The 19,928-nt window shown below is 45.1% G+C and overlaps 1 protein-coding gene across 3 annotated transcripts in view; it reads right to left on the minus strand.

Moving 5' to 3' along the window:
* Window positions 1-260: 260 nt before the first annotated feature.
* Window positions 261-19,928, minus strand: part of LOC118845958 (nuclear body protein SP140-like protein) — a 47,818-nt gene continuing 28,150 nt past the window's right edge. For 2 of the 3 annotated variants that reach the window (XM_036754061.1, XM_036754063.1), the window contains 9 exons: window positions 12,879-12,921; window positions 10,145-10,270; window positions 8,822-8,961; window positions 6,924-6,989; window positions 5,036-5,154; window positions 4,111-4,234; window positions 3,028-3,099; window positions 2,604-2,747; window positions 261-455 (listed from right to left, as the gene is read on the minus strand). In XM_036754061.1, the coding sequence (XP_036609956.1) occupies window positions 339-455; window positions 2,604-2,747; window positions 3,028-3,099; window positions 4,111-4,234; window positions 5,036-5,154; window positions 6,924-6,989; window positions 8,822-8,961; window positions 10,145-10,270; window positions 12,879-12,921 (951 nt within the window). In that variant the 3' untranslated portion in view covers window positions 261-338. The remainder of the gene's footprint in view (window positions 456-2,603; window positions 2,748-3,027; window positions 3,100-4,110; window positions 4,235-5,035; window positions 5,155-6,923; window positions 6,990-8,821; window positions 8,962-10,144; window positions 10,271-12,878; window positions 12,922-19,928) is intronic. The other variant, XM_036754062.1, reaches the window with a different exon arrangement.

The following is a 19,928-nucleotide window of genomic DNA, read 5'->3' on the forward strand; positions in this document are numbered from 1 at the left end:
AGCCGACACACCCTGCATGAAATTAGAGCCTCATTATCTGTACATGCATCGAGTGACCAGGAGGGAGATCATGTCAAGGAGCAGTGGGTAATGGAGATTGTAGCGCGAAGAGCTGGGACCAATTCCAGCTTTGAAGGGATGGACCAGGAATGATTAACCTTATAAAAGCTTGCTCTGCTTCTGTCATCTATGCCCCCTTGCATTCCAGCATGGGTAGTCTGCCTCTCGAGAGTTGCAATAAAACTTTTCTTCACCCACTCTTGTGTCAAAATTTTATTTATTTCCAATATTCCTAACTGAAGAGGACCTGAACAAAGCCCAGGATTGGAGGGAGGGAATCATGGAAACAAAAGTCGCCTCTCTTCTTCACCTGCTCCCTTAATATCAAAGACTGCTTTGAAATCCCTCTCAAACTTTGTCTCCAACTTTGCTCCCAGATAACCAAAGTGGTTGTCCTGAAAGAAAAAATAAAAGCTAATGTTTACATGGGACTTTACAAATATTATCCCATTGGATCATTACAACAACCCTGGGAGATGGGTGTTAACATTATTTCCATTTTATAGATGAGGGCACTGAGGCAGGCAAAGGGTAAGTGACTTGCCCATGGTCACACAGTAGGTGTTTGAGGCAGGATTTGAATTCAGGTCTTCCAGAGTCCAGCTACTATGTTCTATCAACTGTGCCACCTAGCCGCTTAGACAGTGGACGAGAGCAATGCTGTTAGAGGAGCTGTGATTTGACCCAATTATTCTGGAAAGCAATTTGGAACTTTACTCCACAAGTCACTAAATGTGCATGGTTTTTGACTCAGTGATAATACCATTAGGCCTCTGTCTGAAGGAGATAAAGAAAGAGGAAAAGGAATCATACGTTAAAAATATTGATCGCAGCTCTTTTTTGTGGTACTAAAGAATTGGAAACAGAGAGGATACCTATCAGTTAGGGAAGGGCTGAACAAGTCATGGTATATGTATGCGATGAGATATTATTGTGCTGTAAGAAATAATGAGTAGGATGGTTTCAGAGAATCCTGGGAAGACTTGTATGAACTGATACAGAATGGAGGGAGCAATTTGTACCATAACAACTTTCGAAAAACTTTAGAATTCCAATCGATGTAATGACAAACCACAATTATGGAAGGCTAATGGAGAGTGTTATTTAGCTCCTAACAGAGAGATGACGGACTCAAAAAGCGAAATGTGACCCCTAATATTTGCATATTTCCTTATTTGTTATGAGTTTTCCCTTCCCCCCTCCTTTACTTCCTTCCTTCCCTTCTCTTTCCTTCCCTCCCTCCTCTCTCCCTCCACCCTCCCTCCCTTCCTCCTTCTTTCCTTCCTTCCTCCCTCCCTTCCTTCCTTCCATACTCTCTTTTTTCTTTTTTTTCTCTTTCCTTCCTTCCTTCTTTCTCAATGGAAGGGAGGTAGAAGGGGAAAGAAAATTCTTCTTTAATAGAAAAATAATTACAATTTAAAAATAGAAATTGAATAATCCTGGATTCCATGGAATGATCTAGCCCTCTGGTCCAGGCTTGGGGCAGTAGTTGGTGAGGGCAGCACCAAGTGCCTGTTTGGAATAGTGAACTTCCTCAATTATGGGGGGCCAGGGAGGAGGAAGAGAATGAGGAGGGAGTAAGGAGTGTGCTGAGGTCAAGGGGCAGCTAGCCAGAGAGCTGGCAGGTATAAGCAACAGAAGCCAAACAGGTGGACTTTCTGTCAATTATTGTGGATGTTTTACCCATCAATCCTTTCTATTCTGTCACAGACATGAATGAATACTGTGGTCTGGATGGATTTCGAGCACTTGCATCTACTATAGAAGAAATCCAGAATTTTGCCTGACAAGTTGGATTTTCCCCCTCTGTCTTCAGAGATGAGCACAAGGATAATAATTAGCATAAATGAGACTCTGTGGGCCTTCAGGCTCACAGAGAGGACCTGCTCTCCCCTCCTGAAGAGCTCTGAGGCTCCTGACCATGACATCCTTCTGGTCCACTGGCCACGATTCTCTGATGACCATGGTTTACCCAGGCCAGTAGCTTCCTATGAGTTGTTCAATTCCAGAAAGTAATTTTCCATCTGCCTCAGGGGTCCAGTTCAGGTGACCAGGCAGACCACAACCCTGGGCTTGAAGTGGGGGGAGGTGAGGAGGATGAGCCTAGGAAAGGGCTGTCTAGGAAGAAGAATACAGAGGTCCAGGATCTTGGAGGAGCTTGGCCTTGGGAGCCAAGAGAATCACCCAGAGCAGGCAGTACCCTGGTGCCCGAGGACAGAATAAGGTGGCAAGTCACAGCCTGGTGTGCTGTGGGTTCTTTAGTAAACGTTGGCTGGAGTTCACTGGAATCACAGTGAGATCCCACAAATAGATGCCCCCTACTCAGGTGAGGTAAGCAGTAGGTCAGGAAGTGGGCAGCCAGGCAGCAACCAAGAGGACACAGAACATGGAAGGTAGGGCAAGTCAGGCACTGAGTTGTCCAAGCAGATAGCAGAGAAAGAGAAGACAATAAGAACTGAAGGGCAGACACAAGTAGGGAAAAGTCAGAATCTAGAGCCAGGGTTAGGATCCCAGGTCATTGGGAAGCAGGCAGTGCCACTCACCTTGTTAAATTTCCTGCAGTTGTAAAAAATCAGACGCATGTCCAGGACAAAGCCCTCCACTGTATTATAAGTCTCATCACTGAGACGCTCCTTCACCTTGTCTAGCCACATGGGTTCTCTGACGAGCGAGGAATACGCCTTATACTATTGACAAAGATGTGGAAAGGACATCAGCTCCAACCCAGAAGCTGCTTCCATCAGTTTCTGATGAAACAATTGGGAACTCCAGCCCCACATGGAAACCAGGTGAATCCAAGGGACCCAAGGTAATGGCAGACACATTTGGCTGTAGCAGACCCCTTCTATTCTACTGCCTGGGTGATCAGTGCCCAGTACAGAGCTTGGCAGGTAGTAAAAATTTAATGAATGTTTAATAAATTGGCCCATCAGAGGTAAAATCATTATTTGAATCACTGTTACTTACATGGCGTGGATCTCCAGTAAAGAGGAAGCTTTCTCTGCAGCAGTACATTCTCATCAGAATAAACTCACATTTCTGCAGAAGATGAAGTTTGTGTGTGAGACAAAGCCAGGCCAACTGGGGAGAGGTGGGGTGTCACACCTAGTGTCTCCAAAGAGTGGAGGGCCTGATGCACTCACTGTTAAGCTGAACGCACTAGTGAGGTGGACCCTGTATGTTCCCTTACTTGACATCACTGGAGAGGAGGCCTTGTCCTTTTCCACATGAGTGGGCATCCCTTCTGACCCTGCCATTCACCTTCATGTGTCCCAGTTACCAAGCCAGGTCAACCAAAAGAAAGAGTCCATCCCATCTTGGACCCTCAGGCCAACAATACATGTGCAGATTAGGAGGTATTTTCCCTGGCTTGGAACCTCAACAGACTGTCCCTAAGGCCAGTTACAATGACTGAGGCCATAGCATAACTCTGTATTTTCTTTTATTTTTTTTGGTTTTTTTTTTTTTGAAGGGGGAAGGCAGGGCAATTGGGGTTAAGTGACTTGCCCAAGATCACACAGCTAGTAAGTGTGTCAAGTGTCTGAGGCCGGATTTGAACTCAGGTCCTCCTGACTCCAGAGTCAGTGCTTTACTCACTGCGCCACCTAGCTGCCCCATAACTCTGTATTTTCTGAACATTCTAAGTGTTTGTGGAAAGTGGCTTGAAAGCTGACTTTCACTTGCTGCACGATGCTTCTCTCTGCCTTGGCTTGCAACAATGGTCAAAATGAACTCTTTTATTGACTTTTATCCTAAAGAATAATTGGGGCAGGGCATTTTCTGTCTACAGCAAAAGAATCCTTGGCATTTGGAAGATGCAGAAAGTGGGCTGAAAGTCTCCTTTGCCCTTAAAGACATGAGGTCTAACTGAAATGGGAATATTCTAGTCCCTTTCCTAGCTACCAGCCTGTGTTTGTGTGTTTGAGTGTGTGTGTGTGTGTGTGTGTGTGTGTGTGTGTGTGTGTGTGTGTGCTTGGTAGCAGAGAGCCTGGTGCTCACAGTGCAATCAGAAAGGACCTGACCTTCACAAAGGATGGCATTCTGACTCACCAGCTGCTGCTCAGGATACATCCGCTGCTTTATAGCCATAAACTCTTGCTGGTAGGGGTCGTTCTCTAGACCTTCCTTCTCCTTTTTCTTCCTTATTTTGCAGAAGGTGCAGTTCCACTCTGCACTGAGAGGTCAGAGAAATAGTCAGTTGATCCATCAGTCAGTCAATAAACATTTATTATGCAGCTACTATGTGCCAAGCACTGTGTTAAGTGCTAGGGATACAAAAAGAAGCAAAAGACAGTCCCTGTCCTCAAGGTGCTCACTCTCAATTGCAAATGGGTGACAAGACAGGATGGAAAGAGCTTTTAGTTCCCTGGATAGGTTAGTCATAATCTCCTGAATCCCTGACTCAATATTTCTTATTCCAATATGACTGTGGATCTTTGCAGATGCTCTACCATGCCCCTGGGTCCATGAATATGTATCTTGTATCCTTGGCTGACACCATCACTCACATTAAGGGCACAATGGTCATCTCCTTCTTCCCTCCTTCTTTCTCTAAAAGGAATAATAGCAAGTTGACCCTGGGTGCTGGGGGCTGGGAGCATTGAACCCCTGATGGAGCCAGAGCCCTGGTGTTGGCCAGCTGTGGCACATTAGGCCCCACTATCCCATTTAAATGATCATCACAGGCAAGAACCTAGTACTCCCAACTTTTCCTGAATGACTATTAGTCAAACTCAGAACTATGTGCATTGATGTGGTCTCCCTCCCTAGCATACAAGAGTCCCTGTACTATTCCTGATGGTCAACAGAGTTACATCTCTGGGAAACCAGGGACAGGGTCATCAATTTCAGGAGACACCTAAAGAGGGGCTGTCCCTTTACCAAATATCCCAGGACCCTGGAAACTTGAAAGTTATAGGGGCCCCACCTCACACTTCCCCATTCAGACACTCTGCATGTTGGAGTCTGAGCTCACCTACACTCTGATGAGACACTGGGGATGTGGCAATCCCTGTGGAAGGATTTGGGGCATGAGTCACAGCAGAATAGATCGCCTCCATCTTTACACATGAAACATACATTATCATTCTCTGGCTAAAAAGGTGAGAGAGAAGAAGGTATTACTTGTGGTTCTGGGCAGGGGGATCTTGGAGCTGTTTGATTTTCTACTCTTGTACTTGACATCTCCTTCGAAGAGGAAGTCTATGACCCAGGAAATATAGGGAAAACCACACAGATGGATGAGATAGGAAAGGAGTGGTGCCTCTGTTTCAGGCTTGTGATGTTTCTCCAATTGCTCATCTATATCCTCTTTCTGTCCCAGTGGTCTGTAGTATACTTCCTTGACAATATCACTTATGCAGCTGCTTCTACTTCTTTTCACCATGGTCTCCCTCCATATGAGTATACATTCTTAATACACCATGCTAATTCCTTCCCCTCCTTCCTCCCCACTTTGAATAAGGGATTCCTTTCCCATCAAGACGTAGTGACATCTATAAGGCCATAAATCCCTAATAGTTATCAAATTAACTTTTGTCATTTTTCAAAAGGATATATAGGGAATGAGCAACAGATTCAAACCCAGATCCTCACTGCACCACAGCAGTCTCATAGACTTCTCTGCCAAATGATTTGTCTAATTTTTAAGCTGTTGGCTCATTTTTTTTTTGGTGAGGGAATTGGGCTTAAGTGACTTGCACAGGGCCACACACCTAATAAGTGTCAAATTCCTGAAGCCAGATTTGAACTCAGGTCCTCCTGACTCCAAGGCTGGTGCTCTATCCAGTGAACCACCTGGCTGCCCTTTGCACTTTTTTAATTGACGTAAATGGCATGAAACTAATTTCCAGTTTTTGTGAGCTTCTGATCTATACATACACACACGCACACACACACACACACACAAACACACAAAGAAATATATATATATACACACATATATTTGTATATAGATGTAATAACAAGTTACATTTAAACAGGGCTTTCCAGTTACACATACATACATGAGGGTAGGTAGCAGTAGAATAGTGCCTCCTGAGTTCTTTAGGGATTGGTGATTCTACCAGTGAGGGCACTCCCTTCCAACACAGATCCTATTAAGCCACCTTGGGATGCAGTCAGGTGGGGCAGTGGACAGAAGGCTAGATTTGGAAATAGGAAGACCTGAGTTTGAATCCAACCTCAGTCACTGTATGATCCTGGGGAAAAGCCCTCAATTTCTGCCTGCCTCAGTTTCCTCATCTGTAAAATAAAGGTAACCATAGCACTGACCTCCTGTGGTTGTTGTGAGGAGCCAATCAGATAATATTTCTAAAGCATTTTGCAAACTTTAAGGGCTCTACATGCATGCTCGGCCAGCTAGGTGGTACAGTGGATAGGAGCAAGCTAAAATATGGCCTCAGACACTTGCTAGCTGTGGGATCCTGGGCAAGTCTCTTAACCCTGTTTGCCTCAGTTTCTTCATCTGTAAAAAGAGCTGAAGAAGGAAATGGCAAATCACTCTAGTGTCTTTGCCAAGAAAATCCCAAATGGGATCACAAAGAGGCAGATATGGCTAAAAACCAGCTAAACAGCAACAAAGTACATGCAGACTGCTAATTTTTTATCCTTTCATGAATAAAAATGAGTGTATCTGATATGAGGTGGGCCCTGAGATATAGTAGAAGGGCCCTGAATGGTGGGTCAGTAGACCTGGCCTCTGCTCTTGGCTCCTCCACTGGGGGATTTTGGACAAGCAGATGACCCTCTCCCACCCCAGTGTCCTCATGGGTAGATGAGAAGGTGGAGAAGTTCCAGCCTAGCTTCACTGTGCTAAGAGAGAGATGTAGGCAGACAGGACAAGGGAGGGAGGGAGAACTCACGAAGGGGTCCTCATCCTGGCAGATTTCACAGGTGCAGGTGTCCGGGTGAAGCTTCAAGATGTTGTTCTGTTAGAGAGAAGATGGGGTGTCATTGAGTGAGGTGCCCGCTGGGGGCACTGAGCCCTTCCTTGGGCAGATCTCTTCTCCCGGGGGTGGGTGGAACAGCTAAGCCTGTGTTGACTGACATGCTCTAATCTCCCTCAGAGTATCTCCTGGAGCTGTCCACACCACTGTGGAGGAAAGGCAGAAGCACTTCTCAAGGACAAAGGGGCTCCATGGAGAGAGATAGAGCAGTCAAGCCACATGAGGCCACCACCCCAGGAAGAATCCTGGGCTGACATCTCTCCTCTGGCTCTGCTCCTGGGGCTGAGACTGATGGAGTCAGAAGAAAGGGGAGCAAGAGAGAAAAAGAGCCCCAGGAAACCTGGTTGGTGTCACTTTGGGAAGTGCGTATTCCTGGGATGAGTCTTTCATGTTGGAGCCTGTGAGCTGCTTGGGGCAGTGGGGAGAAGCGCACCAGAGGGCTGAGGAGGGATAGTGCTATGTCAAGGGGTCAGTAACGATTGGATCCCTGACAAGATGTCGCAGCCACGTCCCCATTCTCTTGGGATTTCTCGTAGAAGCCGCAGGGTCCTGGCCTCCAGCACGCTGGGGACCCTGGCCGTACTTCCCCTGATAGAACGTGAGGGTCTTGGGGGCAGAAATTGTTTCATTGTTGTCTGTATAGCCGGACCTAGCACAGTTCCTGGCGATAAATACGTGAAGGTGCTTCATGAAATGCTTGTTGGATGACTAAATGTCCTTTCCAGTGCTCTGATCAGAACATTCAGAGATTTAAATGGCTAGGAGACCACCCCTCTTTGGCCACTCCTGTCAGGGAAGATGATCCCCATTCATTTCAGGAAGCATCATCATTATACCTCCCTAGGCTACTAGGAGAGGATCATAGAACTGGAGACTGGCGGGTAAAGGCCGTCCTGCACAGTTCCTGGAGGTCAGAGACATGGTAGCTTTCTCGAAGGCCAAGGTTAGAGGACCTGAGCTCTCCTCCACAGAACTGAGCCTCAGTCTGTTAAGAGGAAGACAGCCTTTAGGACCTCATGAGCCTAGCAGAGAACCAGGCTGCATGTGCCTTAAGTTGGCTCAGGGCTTGGTGTCCTCCAGCCTGCTGTGGGGCTACATCTATCTTGGTCCTAACCAACCATGCTCCAGGGGAGCTTCTGTGGTCCACAGCCTATGTGGGGAAGGCAGCCACCTACAGACTGTGATCTGAATCACAAGGCCCCTCCCCTGTGCTTGAAACTCTGCCCTTCTCTGGCCAGCTTGTCTTTGCCCTGCTCTTGTCCCTGCTCTTTGGTTCAACTCAATTCAAGGCACCAAGCATTTGCTGAGTACCTCCTATATCCCAGGCACTTGCTGGGGCTACAAAAACTGAAGTGAAGTAAGTCTTGCCCTCAGGGGGATTACATTCTACTGCCAATAGTTTATGTAGGAGTCCTGCTTAGGGCAGGAAGGTAGGATTCTCCATCAAGAAGACCATATGATAAAATTTGTAGCTTAGAGATAAGTGGGATGTGTCATGATGGAACTGTCCTCTCTTATTAACCCAATAGCTCCTATTAAAACACATTCATCTGCCTTAGTGGAGCAGATTATACTGTTTTCAGCTTAGCTGGCAGAAAACAGGCTCCTGAAGAGAAGAGAGAGACACAAGATGGATAAGTTCTGACTGGGGGTTGAGAGAGGACAAGAGCCTGAGTCCAAGTCCAGGGCATTGGATGCTTGTGACCATGCCTGACCTTCCTGTAACCTCATGTCATCTGAACGATCCTCCTCATAAGCATGCATGATGGTGGACTGCCCAGAATTCCTGGGAGGAGCTGAGCCTATGAACTTACCTCAATCAGGGTCTGCAGGGTCAGTCCACCACTGTGGATGCTTTGGGTCCAGGTGGCAATATCGAACTCAGGGTCTACGGCCAAAAACTCTAGTGGGGTGCACCACCCTCTCTCTGTCAGGATGCATTTTCCCTTATAGACTATAAAAAAGAGAGGGAGTAAACTATTAACAATCACATGAAAGAATACTCCAAATCGCTAATATTAGAGGAATGTAAACTAAAACAACTCTGTGGTTTCGACTCAAACCCTGAAATTCCAGAAAAATGACAGAAGATGGAAATATTCAGTTTTATGGGCGTTGAGGAAGGATGAGCATGCTAATGCATTGGTGGTGGAGTTGTGAATCAGTACTACCATTTTGGAAAACTCTTTGGAATTATGCAAATAAAGTGCCCAAAATGTCCATATCTTTTTACACATAGATTCCATTACTGGGCTTATTCCCCCAAAGAGGCCACTGCTAGCAGAAAGTCCCCATATACAGCAAAATATTTATAGCAGCAGTTTTCGTGATTGCAAAGAATTGGAAACAAAATACATACCCATTTATTGGGGAACAGCTGAACCAATGGTGGAGCATGAATGTAATAGAATATGACTGTGCTAAAAGAACTGATGAATGCAATTAACGGAAAACATGGAAAGATTCACACATCTGATGCAGTGGAGTAAGCAGAAACAAGAAAACAGCACACATGATGACAACATCAAGGGAATGTTGCAAAAGTATAAAGAATGAACATGGCTCCACAGAGGAGATATGAGGCACTAGGTAGTGCAGTGGATAGAGCATTGGGCACTGAATAAGGAAGACCTGAGTTCAAATTCACCCTCAAATATTTACAAGTCATGTGACCTCGGCAAGTCATTTAACCTCTGTTTGCCTCAGTTGCTTCAACTGTAAAATACTTCCAAGGGTTGTTATAAGGATAAAAATGAGATAATATTTGTAAAGTGCTTAGCATGTGCCTGACACCTAGTAGGTGCTGTATAAATGCTTAGTCTCTTCTCCTTTCCCATGTAAGAAGACAACCTCACCTCACCTCTTTGGGAAGGTGGGGAGTCCAGAAATGTAAACTACACATATTTTTAGGTGTTATGCTGGTTTCCCCCTCTTCTTTTTCCTCGTGGTTTTTATAAAAATGTTATTTGTTATATGAGAAGTTTTTGTGAAAAGTGGAGGAGGAAGGGGAGGTGTACTGGGGTAAATTAGGGAGACTTTTCAATCTGGCGAGTGAGGATGTTAGAACCAAGGGCTGTGATGTGTAATGAGCCAGGAAAGCCCTGAATGGCACACCACCTGCCTCTCTGAGAACTCACGTGAGACAATTCGATCTTTGTACAGGCGCCCATTGTCCAGTCTGCACACCACAGAAATCCATTTCCTGGATCGGAGTTGGGCCTGGTACTTTGGTCGGTTGGCCAGTGAAACTACTTGTCTTCTTGCTGTCACAAGAAAATACAGGTGAGGATGTTTGTTCAATGCTCACAGGCACCAAAGAATCACTACTGATCCTTAGCCCCAACTGGACTAGGTTTAAGAGGACAGGTCAGTCTCCCAGGGATGAAAACTGAAGCCAATGCATCTCTGGGAGTGAGATTTCACTGAACCTACCAGAGAACAAAGAAGGCTAGGAAACATTACAAAAAAGTTACAGTCAAACCCGTCCTTCCAAAGGGCAAAACTGGTGTCCACCTCCTGGTAAATCCAGTGAAAATCCCATGAAATAGATGAAGCAAGTGAAAGTTCACCTTAAGTCCCCCACATAGCCCAACATGCCTGAAGAAAACCAGCCAGGAGTAAAGTTACATGGAGACACACTGATTATAAAATGGAGAAAAAAGAAAAAGAGAGAAAGAATGAAAGAGAGGAAGGAGGGAGAAACAAAGGAAAGTGGGAAAAATGAAAGGAAATAAAAAGATGACAGGAGAGAGAAAGAGAATGAGGAAAAAGAGAGGGGAGAGGAGAGGAGAGGAGAGAGAGAGAGAGAGAGAGAGAGAGAGAGAGAGAGAGAGGAAGGGAGGGCAGGACTGCCTATTCAGTGGTCAAAGAGGTGACTTCAACAACACCATCCTCCCAAAATGACTTTTTTTGGCGATTGTGCTATTTTCCCCAGGGAAATGTGAGCTCCATGAGGGCAGGTCTTTTCTTTAGTCTTTATATCCATGGCACTTACTACAGAGCCTGGCACATAGTAGGTGCTTAATAAACGCTTATTCTTACCACTCCCTACGCTGCTCCCTATTTGCTTTTCTGAAGTACCGTTTTAAAAACCAAGAACACACTTGGGTAGGACCACCTCTGAGGCCTGAGTGGTGCATGTGTCCTGAGTCTTCAGGGGACACACAGAGAAGAATTTGGGGTGGATGCCCCCTTGGCCCTCGACTTTGCACAGAGTGGGAACAACGATGGTGTTTACAGGTGCTATAGGCTGGGCATCCTAAGTCACCCCCATGCCCAGTAGAGGGACACTTGAGGGAGGGAGGAGCAGGACACGATCATCAGTATCTACAAATAGTTCTTGGGAAGAACCCAAGGGGGACAGCTGGGACACAGTCTTCAGAGACACCCAGTTAGTTACACACAGAAGAAAGCAAAAGGAAGTTCAGATGATGAAGACAAGCAGGACAGCCTTGAGACCGATGTGTTAAATGTAGGACATTCTCTTTACAAACACAAGTTTCGTGTACTATTGACTCATGGTTTCCTGTGCCATCCCCTTTCCTTGTTCTTCTGTGCATGTCAAATGTAAAAATGCTCATGCATGTTGATGACTGTCAAGTTCAGAGTGGCAAAATTAAAATATAAATTAGAAACTAAAAAAGTTTAACTTATTTAAAATTAAATTTTCAAATTTTGGTTTATTTTAAATTAAATTTTCAAAAGTTTATTTTTAATAAATTTTAGAAGTTTAATTTTGTTTTTAACAAATTAAAAGATTTAATTTGTTTCTAACTAATTAAAAGATTTAATTTGTTTCTACAAAATGAAAAATTTTAATTTATTTTTAATAAATTAGAGGGTCAATATGTTTTAAATAAATTTTTAGAGTTTAATTTTAATAAATTTTAGAAGTCTAATTTCTTTTTAACAAATCAAAATATTTAATTTGTTTCTAATAAATTAAAATACTTTATTTTTAATTAAAGGGCTTAATATACTTTAAATGACTTTTAAAATTTAAATTTAATAATTTCTATAAGCTTTATTTCTTTTAAATACATTTTGTAAAAAACAACTAGGCCAGCAGAACTTCTGGGAGCTTCATTGCTGTGCCAGAAAAAAGTTCTCCCAGAAGCTCCTTGCTTTTTTTCCTGTCAAGACAATCACACAGGAAGTAAGACAGAGGACGTGTGTGTGTGTGTGTGTGTGTGTGTGTGTGTGTGTGTGTGAGACAGAGAGAAGGACAGGGAGAGAGAGAGAGAGAGAGAGAGAGAGAGAGAGAGAGAGAGAGAGAGACTGGTGTGATCACCAGTGCCATTGACAAAAGCTGCTGTCTCTCTGTCCCCACAGTTCAGCTGCTGTGGCTCAACCAGGTGGACCAGTGGATGGATGGCATGTTGGACTTGGAGTAGGGAAGACCTGAATTCAAATCCTGTGTGTGACCCTGGGAAAGTCACCTAACTGCTGCCTACCTCATTTACCTAATCAGCAAAATGGGGATAATAATAGCACCTCCCTCCTAGGGTTCTTGTGAGGATCAAATCAGTATAAAGTGCTTTGGAAACCTTAAAGCACTATGTAGATGCTAGCTATGCCTTCTTCTTCCTCTTCCTCTTCCTCTCCTCCTCCTCCTCCTCCTCCTCCTTCTTCTCCTTTTTCTTCTTCTTCTCCTTCTCCTTCTTCTTCTTCTCCTTCTTCTCCTTCTTCTCCTCCTTCTCCTCCTTCTCCTCCTTCTCCTCCTTCTCCTCCCTCCTTTTCTTCTTCTTCTTCTTCTTCCATGTCATATGGCACCACCAGTCAAGAACATTCACATATTGTCGTGACCTCAAGTCACAAACTGTTCATTCTGCATATGGTAAACCTTACACAGAGTTTAAAATTCATACTAACCTGGTAAGCAGGACCTGCTCAGAAGAGTCTTTCCTGGTTCCTGCTGCGACAAACGAGAGAACAGAGACACCAGTCAGGGTGTGTTCATGCACCATGCAGAATGAGTCTTCCTTAGGGAATGGACCCAAGAATGCCAGGACCTTCTGTCCTCTCTTCCACAATTCTGGAGAGAACGTGGAAGGCATAAGGCAACCTTCGTCTTGGAATATCTGGGCATGGTGCTACCCATTGGTTCTGTATTTCCCTAGGATGGGGAGGAGCCCTGAGCTGTGTGTGTCCCATCACTCCATTGAGAAACCCAGCCTCCTTCCACCCAGTAGTCTCCCAGAGCCTAGCCCACAACAGTCCTCTCTATTCCAGAGGAAAGACCTCCCAAGCTGCCCATGTGACTGAGTCCCTGCACATGCTAGTGCTCACTCCTGTGTCAGGGAGCTGGGCAAAGAAAATGATGTTCTTGTGGCTGGCATCCTGAAATCTGGCATCAGGTGGTAGCCAGGGAATTGCTGAAGAAATGAGACAAGCTGCCAGGGCCCTTTCCCATCAGGACAAATACTCAAATGCCCTTGGCACAGTGACATTACTAGCCCTGTCTCTGACTCTACACCAATCCTTATCCTGTGTATATTTCATTTATTCTTGTACATATAACATCAGCATTCTTCTAGGGATACCTTGGATGGCTGAGAGCCATGGAATATGGCAGTCTCTGGGGGGGCCAATGTCTCAGATCATCAATAGCAGTAAGGGGGAATCCTGCCCAGGGGCATAACTGGGCTACATGTGTCACCAGATGAAGAAATAGAAGGAGGAATATTGGGACATGACAACGGTGTTGAAAACAAAAGACACCAATTATAAACCTAAAGATATTATTAGAGAAATGTGTCTCAGCCCTTGACCTCCCTGAGGAGGTCTCATATGTGGAAAGTGGGAGTGGGCATGGGTGAGTCAATACCTGCCAATTGGAGGGCACAGATTCACTGGGGCAATGAAGAAAACCAGAGGCCAGGAGGGTATGGTAGGTGTGATCATGAGCCTTGCCCAGCAGTGATCTGTGCATTAGCTTATAATTGGAGCCAAAAAGCCACCAAACTGCCAGTGGCCAATCTCCTAAAGGCAGTAGGCCAGTGAACTTTGCTTTGATCCCTGGCAGAGTTCTGGGATCAATAATTAAAGGGAGGAGAGGTGGAATTAGGGTTAGGAACTCCCTGTCTCTAACCCTGTTTCTGTTGCTAGCCCTAATTCTGAGGGCTGTGCATTCGCCCATCAGGAGCAGTAATTGGCCTCCATGTGGCCCTCAGGAGTGAGGGAAGTTGGGGGGTGGAGGGGGAACAAATTCATCCTTGATCCTTGGTCCTAATTGGTCTATTAAGGTAGGAAAGTTTACCCTCTTCTTTTCCTGAAAAGGAAACTCCAATAAGAAGTGACTCTGCCTGCAAGGGAAGACTCATCAGATTTCAAAGGATCTCAGACATGGGAGCTGTTTGGACCCATAGCAGCCAACCAGTCCAACCCAGACCTAAATAAGAATCCACTAGCCTCAGCTATGGCAACCCTCTCTCCCCCAACCAGTGACCACCCTTCCACCAGGGGACAGTTCTCAGAGTGGGGAAGCTTTGGCTGACATGAGCCTCAATGTAACCTTCTCTGTAGCTTCCCTCTGCCTTCCCCCGATCCTGGCTCTGTCCTTGGGGGCCAAGCAGGTTGGTCCCTCCTCCCAGGAGAGCCCTGGGGCTAGCCGCCACATCCCCACCCCCAGTGAGAGCTGCTGCTTCTGAGCTCAGAGGATTCCTGGGGCACAGTAACACCTCCTGGGGGAAAGTCACCTTAAGATTACCTTCTTTTTCTGGAAGCAACTTCTCTGAGGTTCAGATGGAGCTGCATTCTAAAAAGGAGAAAAACTTCATGAGCAGGGCCCCCTTGGAGCTTCCTTCTGATCTGTAGTCTCATCTTTCCAATGGCCTCTCAGAAGTAAATGTCCAGAGTAACCAAGCTGTGACAGTTACCAGACATTTCAGCCCACAAACACCAAAGACAATGCAGCAGGTCAGTAGGAGAACTGCTGGTTCAGAGTGAGGGAAATGCATGGTCTGGCTGCAGCCCCAAGGGTGGGGGGTGGAGGTGGCTGCAGTGATGGCAGAGGCAGCAGCAATGGCAATGGCTGCTTCAGGAGCCCGTGGCCCACTGATCAGAGAGGGAGTACAGAGATCACATTGCTGGCACTGAAGCAAGGTTCTCTTGCCTTGCCCTGCTTGGATCTGGGTTGTGGTCCTGGTTGGTGGTTCCTGGGGGAGGAGGAACGCTGGTATGGCAGAGCTTTGTGGTGCCTGTGGAGAGGGAGTCCTCCTGGTCATTCCATGGCAGAAAGGAGTGACTGCACTTGCAAACCACAGCACAGGCCAGGAGAGGAGCATCATACCACCTCAGAATAGATGTAGCTCTGAAAGCAGCAGCCCAAAACCCCTGAAGCTTGGGACAAAACACTCTCTACTCTGAAAGCAGTAATACCCTGACAAAGAGCTCAAAAGTCAAGGACTTGGCTGGGAAAATGAACAAGCATAAAAGGACTCAGACTATAGAATGTTTCTTTGGTGACAAAGAAGATCAAAACATACAGCCAGAAGAAGTCAACAAAATCAATGATCCTACATTAAAAACCTCCAAGAAAAACACGAATTGGTCTCAGGCCATAGAAGAGTTTAAAAAGGATTTGGAAAGAAAGTAAGAGAAGTAGAGGAGAAATTTGGGAAGAGAAATGAGAATGATGCAAGAAAATCATGAAAAACAAGTCAATGACTTGCTAAAGAAGACCCCCCAAAATACTGAAGAAAATAACACCTTAGAAAATAGACTAACCCAAATGGCAAAAGAGCTCCAAAAAGCCAATGAGGAGAAGAATGTCTTAAAAAGCAGAGTTAGCCACATGGAAAAGGAGGTCTAAAAGACCACTGAAGAAAATACTGCCTTAAAAATTAGAATAGAGTAAGTAGAAGCTAGTGGACTTTATGAGAAATCAAGAAATTATAAAGTGAAACCAAAGGAATGAAAAAATGGAAGACAATGTGAAATATCTCATTGGAAAAACCACTGACCTGGAGAATAGATCCAAGAGAAATAATTTTAAAATTATTGGACTATAAGGGGTTGGTGCCGACCCCGGGGCTGTTGGGACCCTAGCGCTTGGCCTGTTTCCTGGGTAAACCAGACAGGCTTTGTAGGAGTGGAACAGCAGGAACCCGAAGGGAGGGCCTCTGCCCTTGGGAAGCCCCTGTAGTCTACCTACACATGCAGGCAGAGCCTGTCCACAAGGGACTCATAAGCCCAGAAGGAGGGACCCAGCTGGCCATTACTTAATGCTCTTGAACCATTGCCTAATGCAGTGCTTTGTTACTTTACTTACTGGACCATCTTTGACACTTTATGGGGACATCCTGCCTCATGTCTCACGTAGCTCATACAGCTCTGATACCATCTTGCAACATGCCTGAGCATTCCCATGCCCTCGTAGATACTGTAGTGCAACATCTCCCCTCATTCCCATGCCCCTACAGATATTGCCTCGAAACAGTCCTGATCTTTCCCATACCCTTGTAGATACCACAGTGTACCATACATTGCAGCAATCCAGATCCTTCCCATGCCCATACTGATACCCATACTGGAACAAAGTGCAACAATATACCCGTACTGCAACATTTCTATCCTGTCCCTCTGCAACATTTCTTTTCCTTCCCACGCTGTCATCCTCATACCCATTGGCCACTTGCTTATGCTCATGTAGTGCAAACCCTATAAAAATGGATGATTTCTCCCAATAAATCGGAGTTCCTTCCATCTTGACTCCCGCCTCATCATTGGGTACCGAGATAGGTCCTTGCTGGTCAAGGACTACCAGGGGTGAGAGGACCCCAACATTGGACCACCTGAAAGTCATGATCAAAAAAAGAGCCTAGGTCTCACCTTTCAAGAAATGATCAAGGAAAACTACCTTGATATTCTAGAACCAGAGGGCAAAATAGAAATTGAAAGATTGCACCAATCACCTCTTGAAAAAGATCCCAAAAAGAAAACTCCTGAGAATATTGTAGCCAAATTCCAGAGTTCCCAGGTCAAGGAGCAAATACTGCAAACAGCCAGAAAGGAACAATTCAAGTATTGTGGAAAGACAATCAGTATAACCCAAGATTTAGCAGCTTCTACATTAAGGGACTGAAGGGCTTGGAATATGATATTCTGGAGGTCAAAGGAGCTAGGATTAAAACCAAGAATCACCTACCCAGCAAAACTGAGTATCATGCTCCAAGGAAAAATATGGATTTTCAATAAAATAGTGGACTTTCAAGTATTCTCAATGAAAAGATGAGAGCTGAATAGAAAATGTGACTTTCAAATACAAGAATCAAGAGAAGCATGAAAAGGTAAACAGGAAAGAGAAATCATAAGGGACTTGCTAAAGTTGAGCTGTTTTGTTTACATTCCTACATGGAAAGATGATATTTGTAATTTATGAGACCTTTTTCAGTATTGGGGTAGCTGAAGCAAATATACATATGTATATAGACAGAGGGCACAGGGTGAGTTGAATATGAGAGGATGATACCTTAAAAATAAAATCAAGGAGTGAGAGAGGAATATATTGGGAGAAGGAGGAAGGGAGAAATAGAATGGGGTACATTATCTCAATAAAAGTGGCAAGAAAAAGCTGTTGTAATGGAAGGAAAGGGGGTGGGTGAAACAGAATGGGTGAATCTTGCTCTCCTCAGATTTGGCTTAAGGAAGGAATAACATACACACTCAATTGGGTATCTTACCCTACAGGAAAGTAGGTGGGAAGGGGATAAGGGGGGGGGATTGGTAGAAGGGAGAGCAGATTGGGGGAGGAGGTACTCAAATGCAAACACTTTTGAAAAGGGACAGGGTCAAGAGAGAAAAGCGAGTAAAGGGGGACAGGATAGGACGGAGGGAAATATAGTTAGTCTTTCACAACATGTCTCTGATGGAAATGTTTTGCCTAATGATACACGAGTGGCCTATGTTGAACTGATTGCCTTCTCAAGGAGGGTAACTGGGGAGGGAAGAAGGGAAAGAATTTGGAACTCAAAGTTGTAAAGTTCTAAAAATGTTTAAAAAAATTGTTTTTCCATGCAACTGGGAAATAAGATATACAGTCAATGGGGTATAGAAATCTATCATGCCCTACAAGAAAGTAAGAAGAAAATGGATAAGGAGCGGGGGTAGAGTGGGGTGATAGAAGAAAAGGCAGACTGGGGAAAGAGGCAATCAGAATTTATGCCACCTTAAGGTGGGGTGAAGGGGAGAAATGGGGAGAAAATGTGTAACTCAAAATCTTGTGGAAATCAATGTTGGAAACTAAAAATATAAAATTAAAATAAAAGAACCAACCAAACAAACAAAAAGATGTAAATCTTCACCTCCTTACACCCTGATTATGCAACTCAGCACATCTAAAAGAAAACTCATCCTACCCTCCCACTCTGGTTCCCCTTCTGGCTGTGGACTTCCTGGTGTGGCCTCCCCTATCCTCTGAACACTAAGAAGTCACTTGGGCCCCTGCATCCTCCTCATCCCTACCTTTAGGCCCTCAGGGAGCATCTCTCTTCTGCTATCCATCTTCCTTCACACTCCCTGACTCAGTGATGTCTCTTCCCAAGGTCCAACTACCATAGCCCACCATCACTCAGAAGGAAAGGAAGGCAACCTACCACAGCTGGAATCTCCTCCTTCTTGTTAACTACTTGGGTTCTTCTACAATCAGGAATCACAAAGCCAAGTGAGGGCATGCTTGCCCAGCCACCATTCCAGGGGCTTGTCCTTAGTGTCTCTTAAGGCTTTTCCCAAGAGACAAAATGACTAATCGTGGGCCTGATGAGCAGGGCAGGTGGACATAGTGTGGGTTTAGGTTTGGTGTCCAGAAAAGGTCACAACTTGTGTGAACCTACCATTCCCTTAAGATGCAATGACCTTTCCCACCTCCACACCTTGTCTGACACCATCCCCTCTGCTTAGGCTTCCCTCCAGTCGCCTCAGCTCTGTCTATTCAAATATAATGCCTGAAGTAAGAAGTCTGCTTCAGGGATGCCTCTGGCTGCCTACTGGACTTTACTGCATCCCTTATCTTGCATTAAGATTCTTTCTGCAAATTGCTCATCTCCCTGAGTGAGCTATAAGCTCTAGGAGAGCAGGTTCCTTGTCCCTCCATCCATGCTTCCCATTGTCCAGCACAGTGCACATGGCCCCAGAGGTCCAGATATTTCTTTGCACAACCAACTCTTTTTCTCCTTGTTAGAGAAAGTGAGCAGTGACATGGACAGGAATCATCCAGCCATGATGTTGGACATCTGGCCCAAGAGGTGAGCTTTGTAAAAGGCGATTGTCAAGTTCTTGAAATATTGTGAGTAGAACCAAGGGTTGTTGTATGTTGAGTCACATCTAAAATGAAGAAGGGGAAACTCCTTCTTACAAGGGGGTCAATCCTTCCAAGGGCCAATTGTACAGGACTCTGCCCTCATTGGTGGAGACTGATCACTCAATGTTCCCACCCATGTCAGAGGAGTGGAATTGGTGACAGTCGTAGAGAAGAGAGATCCTGGCCCTTCTGGCTTCCAGCCCTCACCATCAGGAAGCATGGGGAGTTAGGTCATCAGTCTCCACTAATTAGGAGAGAGTCCCATGCAATTGGTCCTTTGAGCTAAGGACAATACTTTTATATTGTGTGATGGGCTGGAACCATAATAATGCTGATGGTAATGATAACTATCACTTACATAGGCCTTTAATTAAGCAAAGCACTTCACAAATATTATCTCATTTGTTCCTCACAACAGTCCTAAAAGGTAGGTGCTATTATTGGGCCCATTTTACTGATAAGGAAACTGAGGCTAAGGGCAATTTAGTGATTTGCCTATGGTCATACAACTAACTAGTAAAAACCTGGGGCCATATTTGAACTCAAATCTTCTTGACTCCAGGTCCTGTACTTTACCCAATGTACCATCTAGCTACTTAATAGAAGACTCTCTTGGCCTATTC

The sequence above is a fragment of the Trichosurus vulpecula genome, chromosome 4, assembly GCF_011100635.1.
Source record: "Trichosurus vulpecula isolate mTriVul1 chromosome 4, mTriVul1.pri, whole genome shotgun sequence".
Lineage (NCBI taxonomy): Eukaryota > Metazoa > Chordata > Mammalia > Diprotodontia > Phalangeridae > Trichosurus > Trichosurus vulpecula.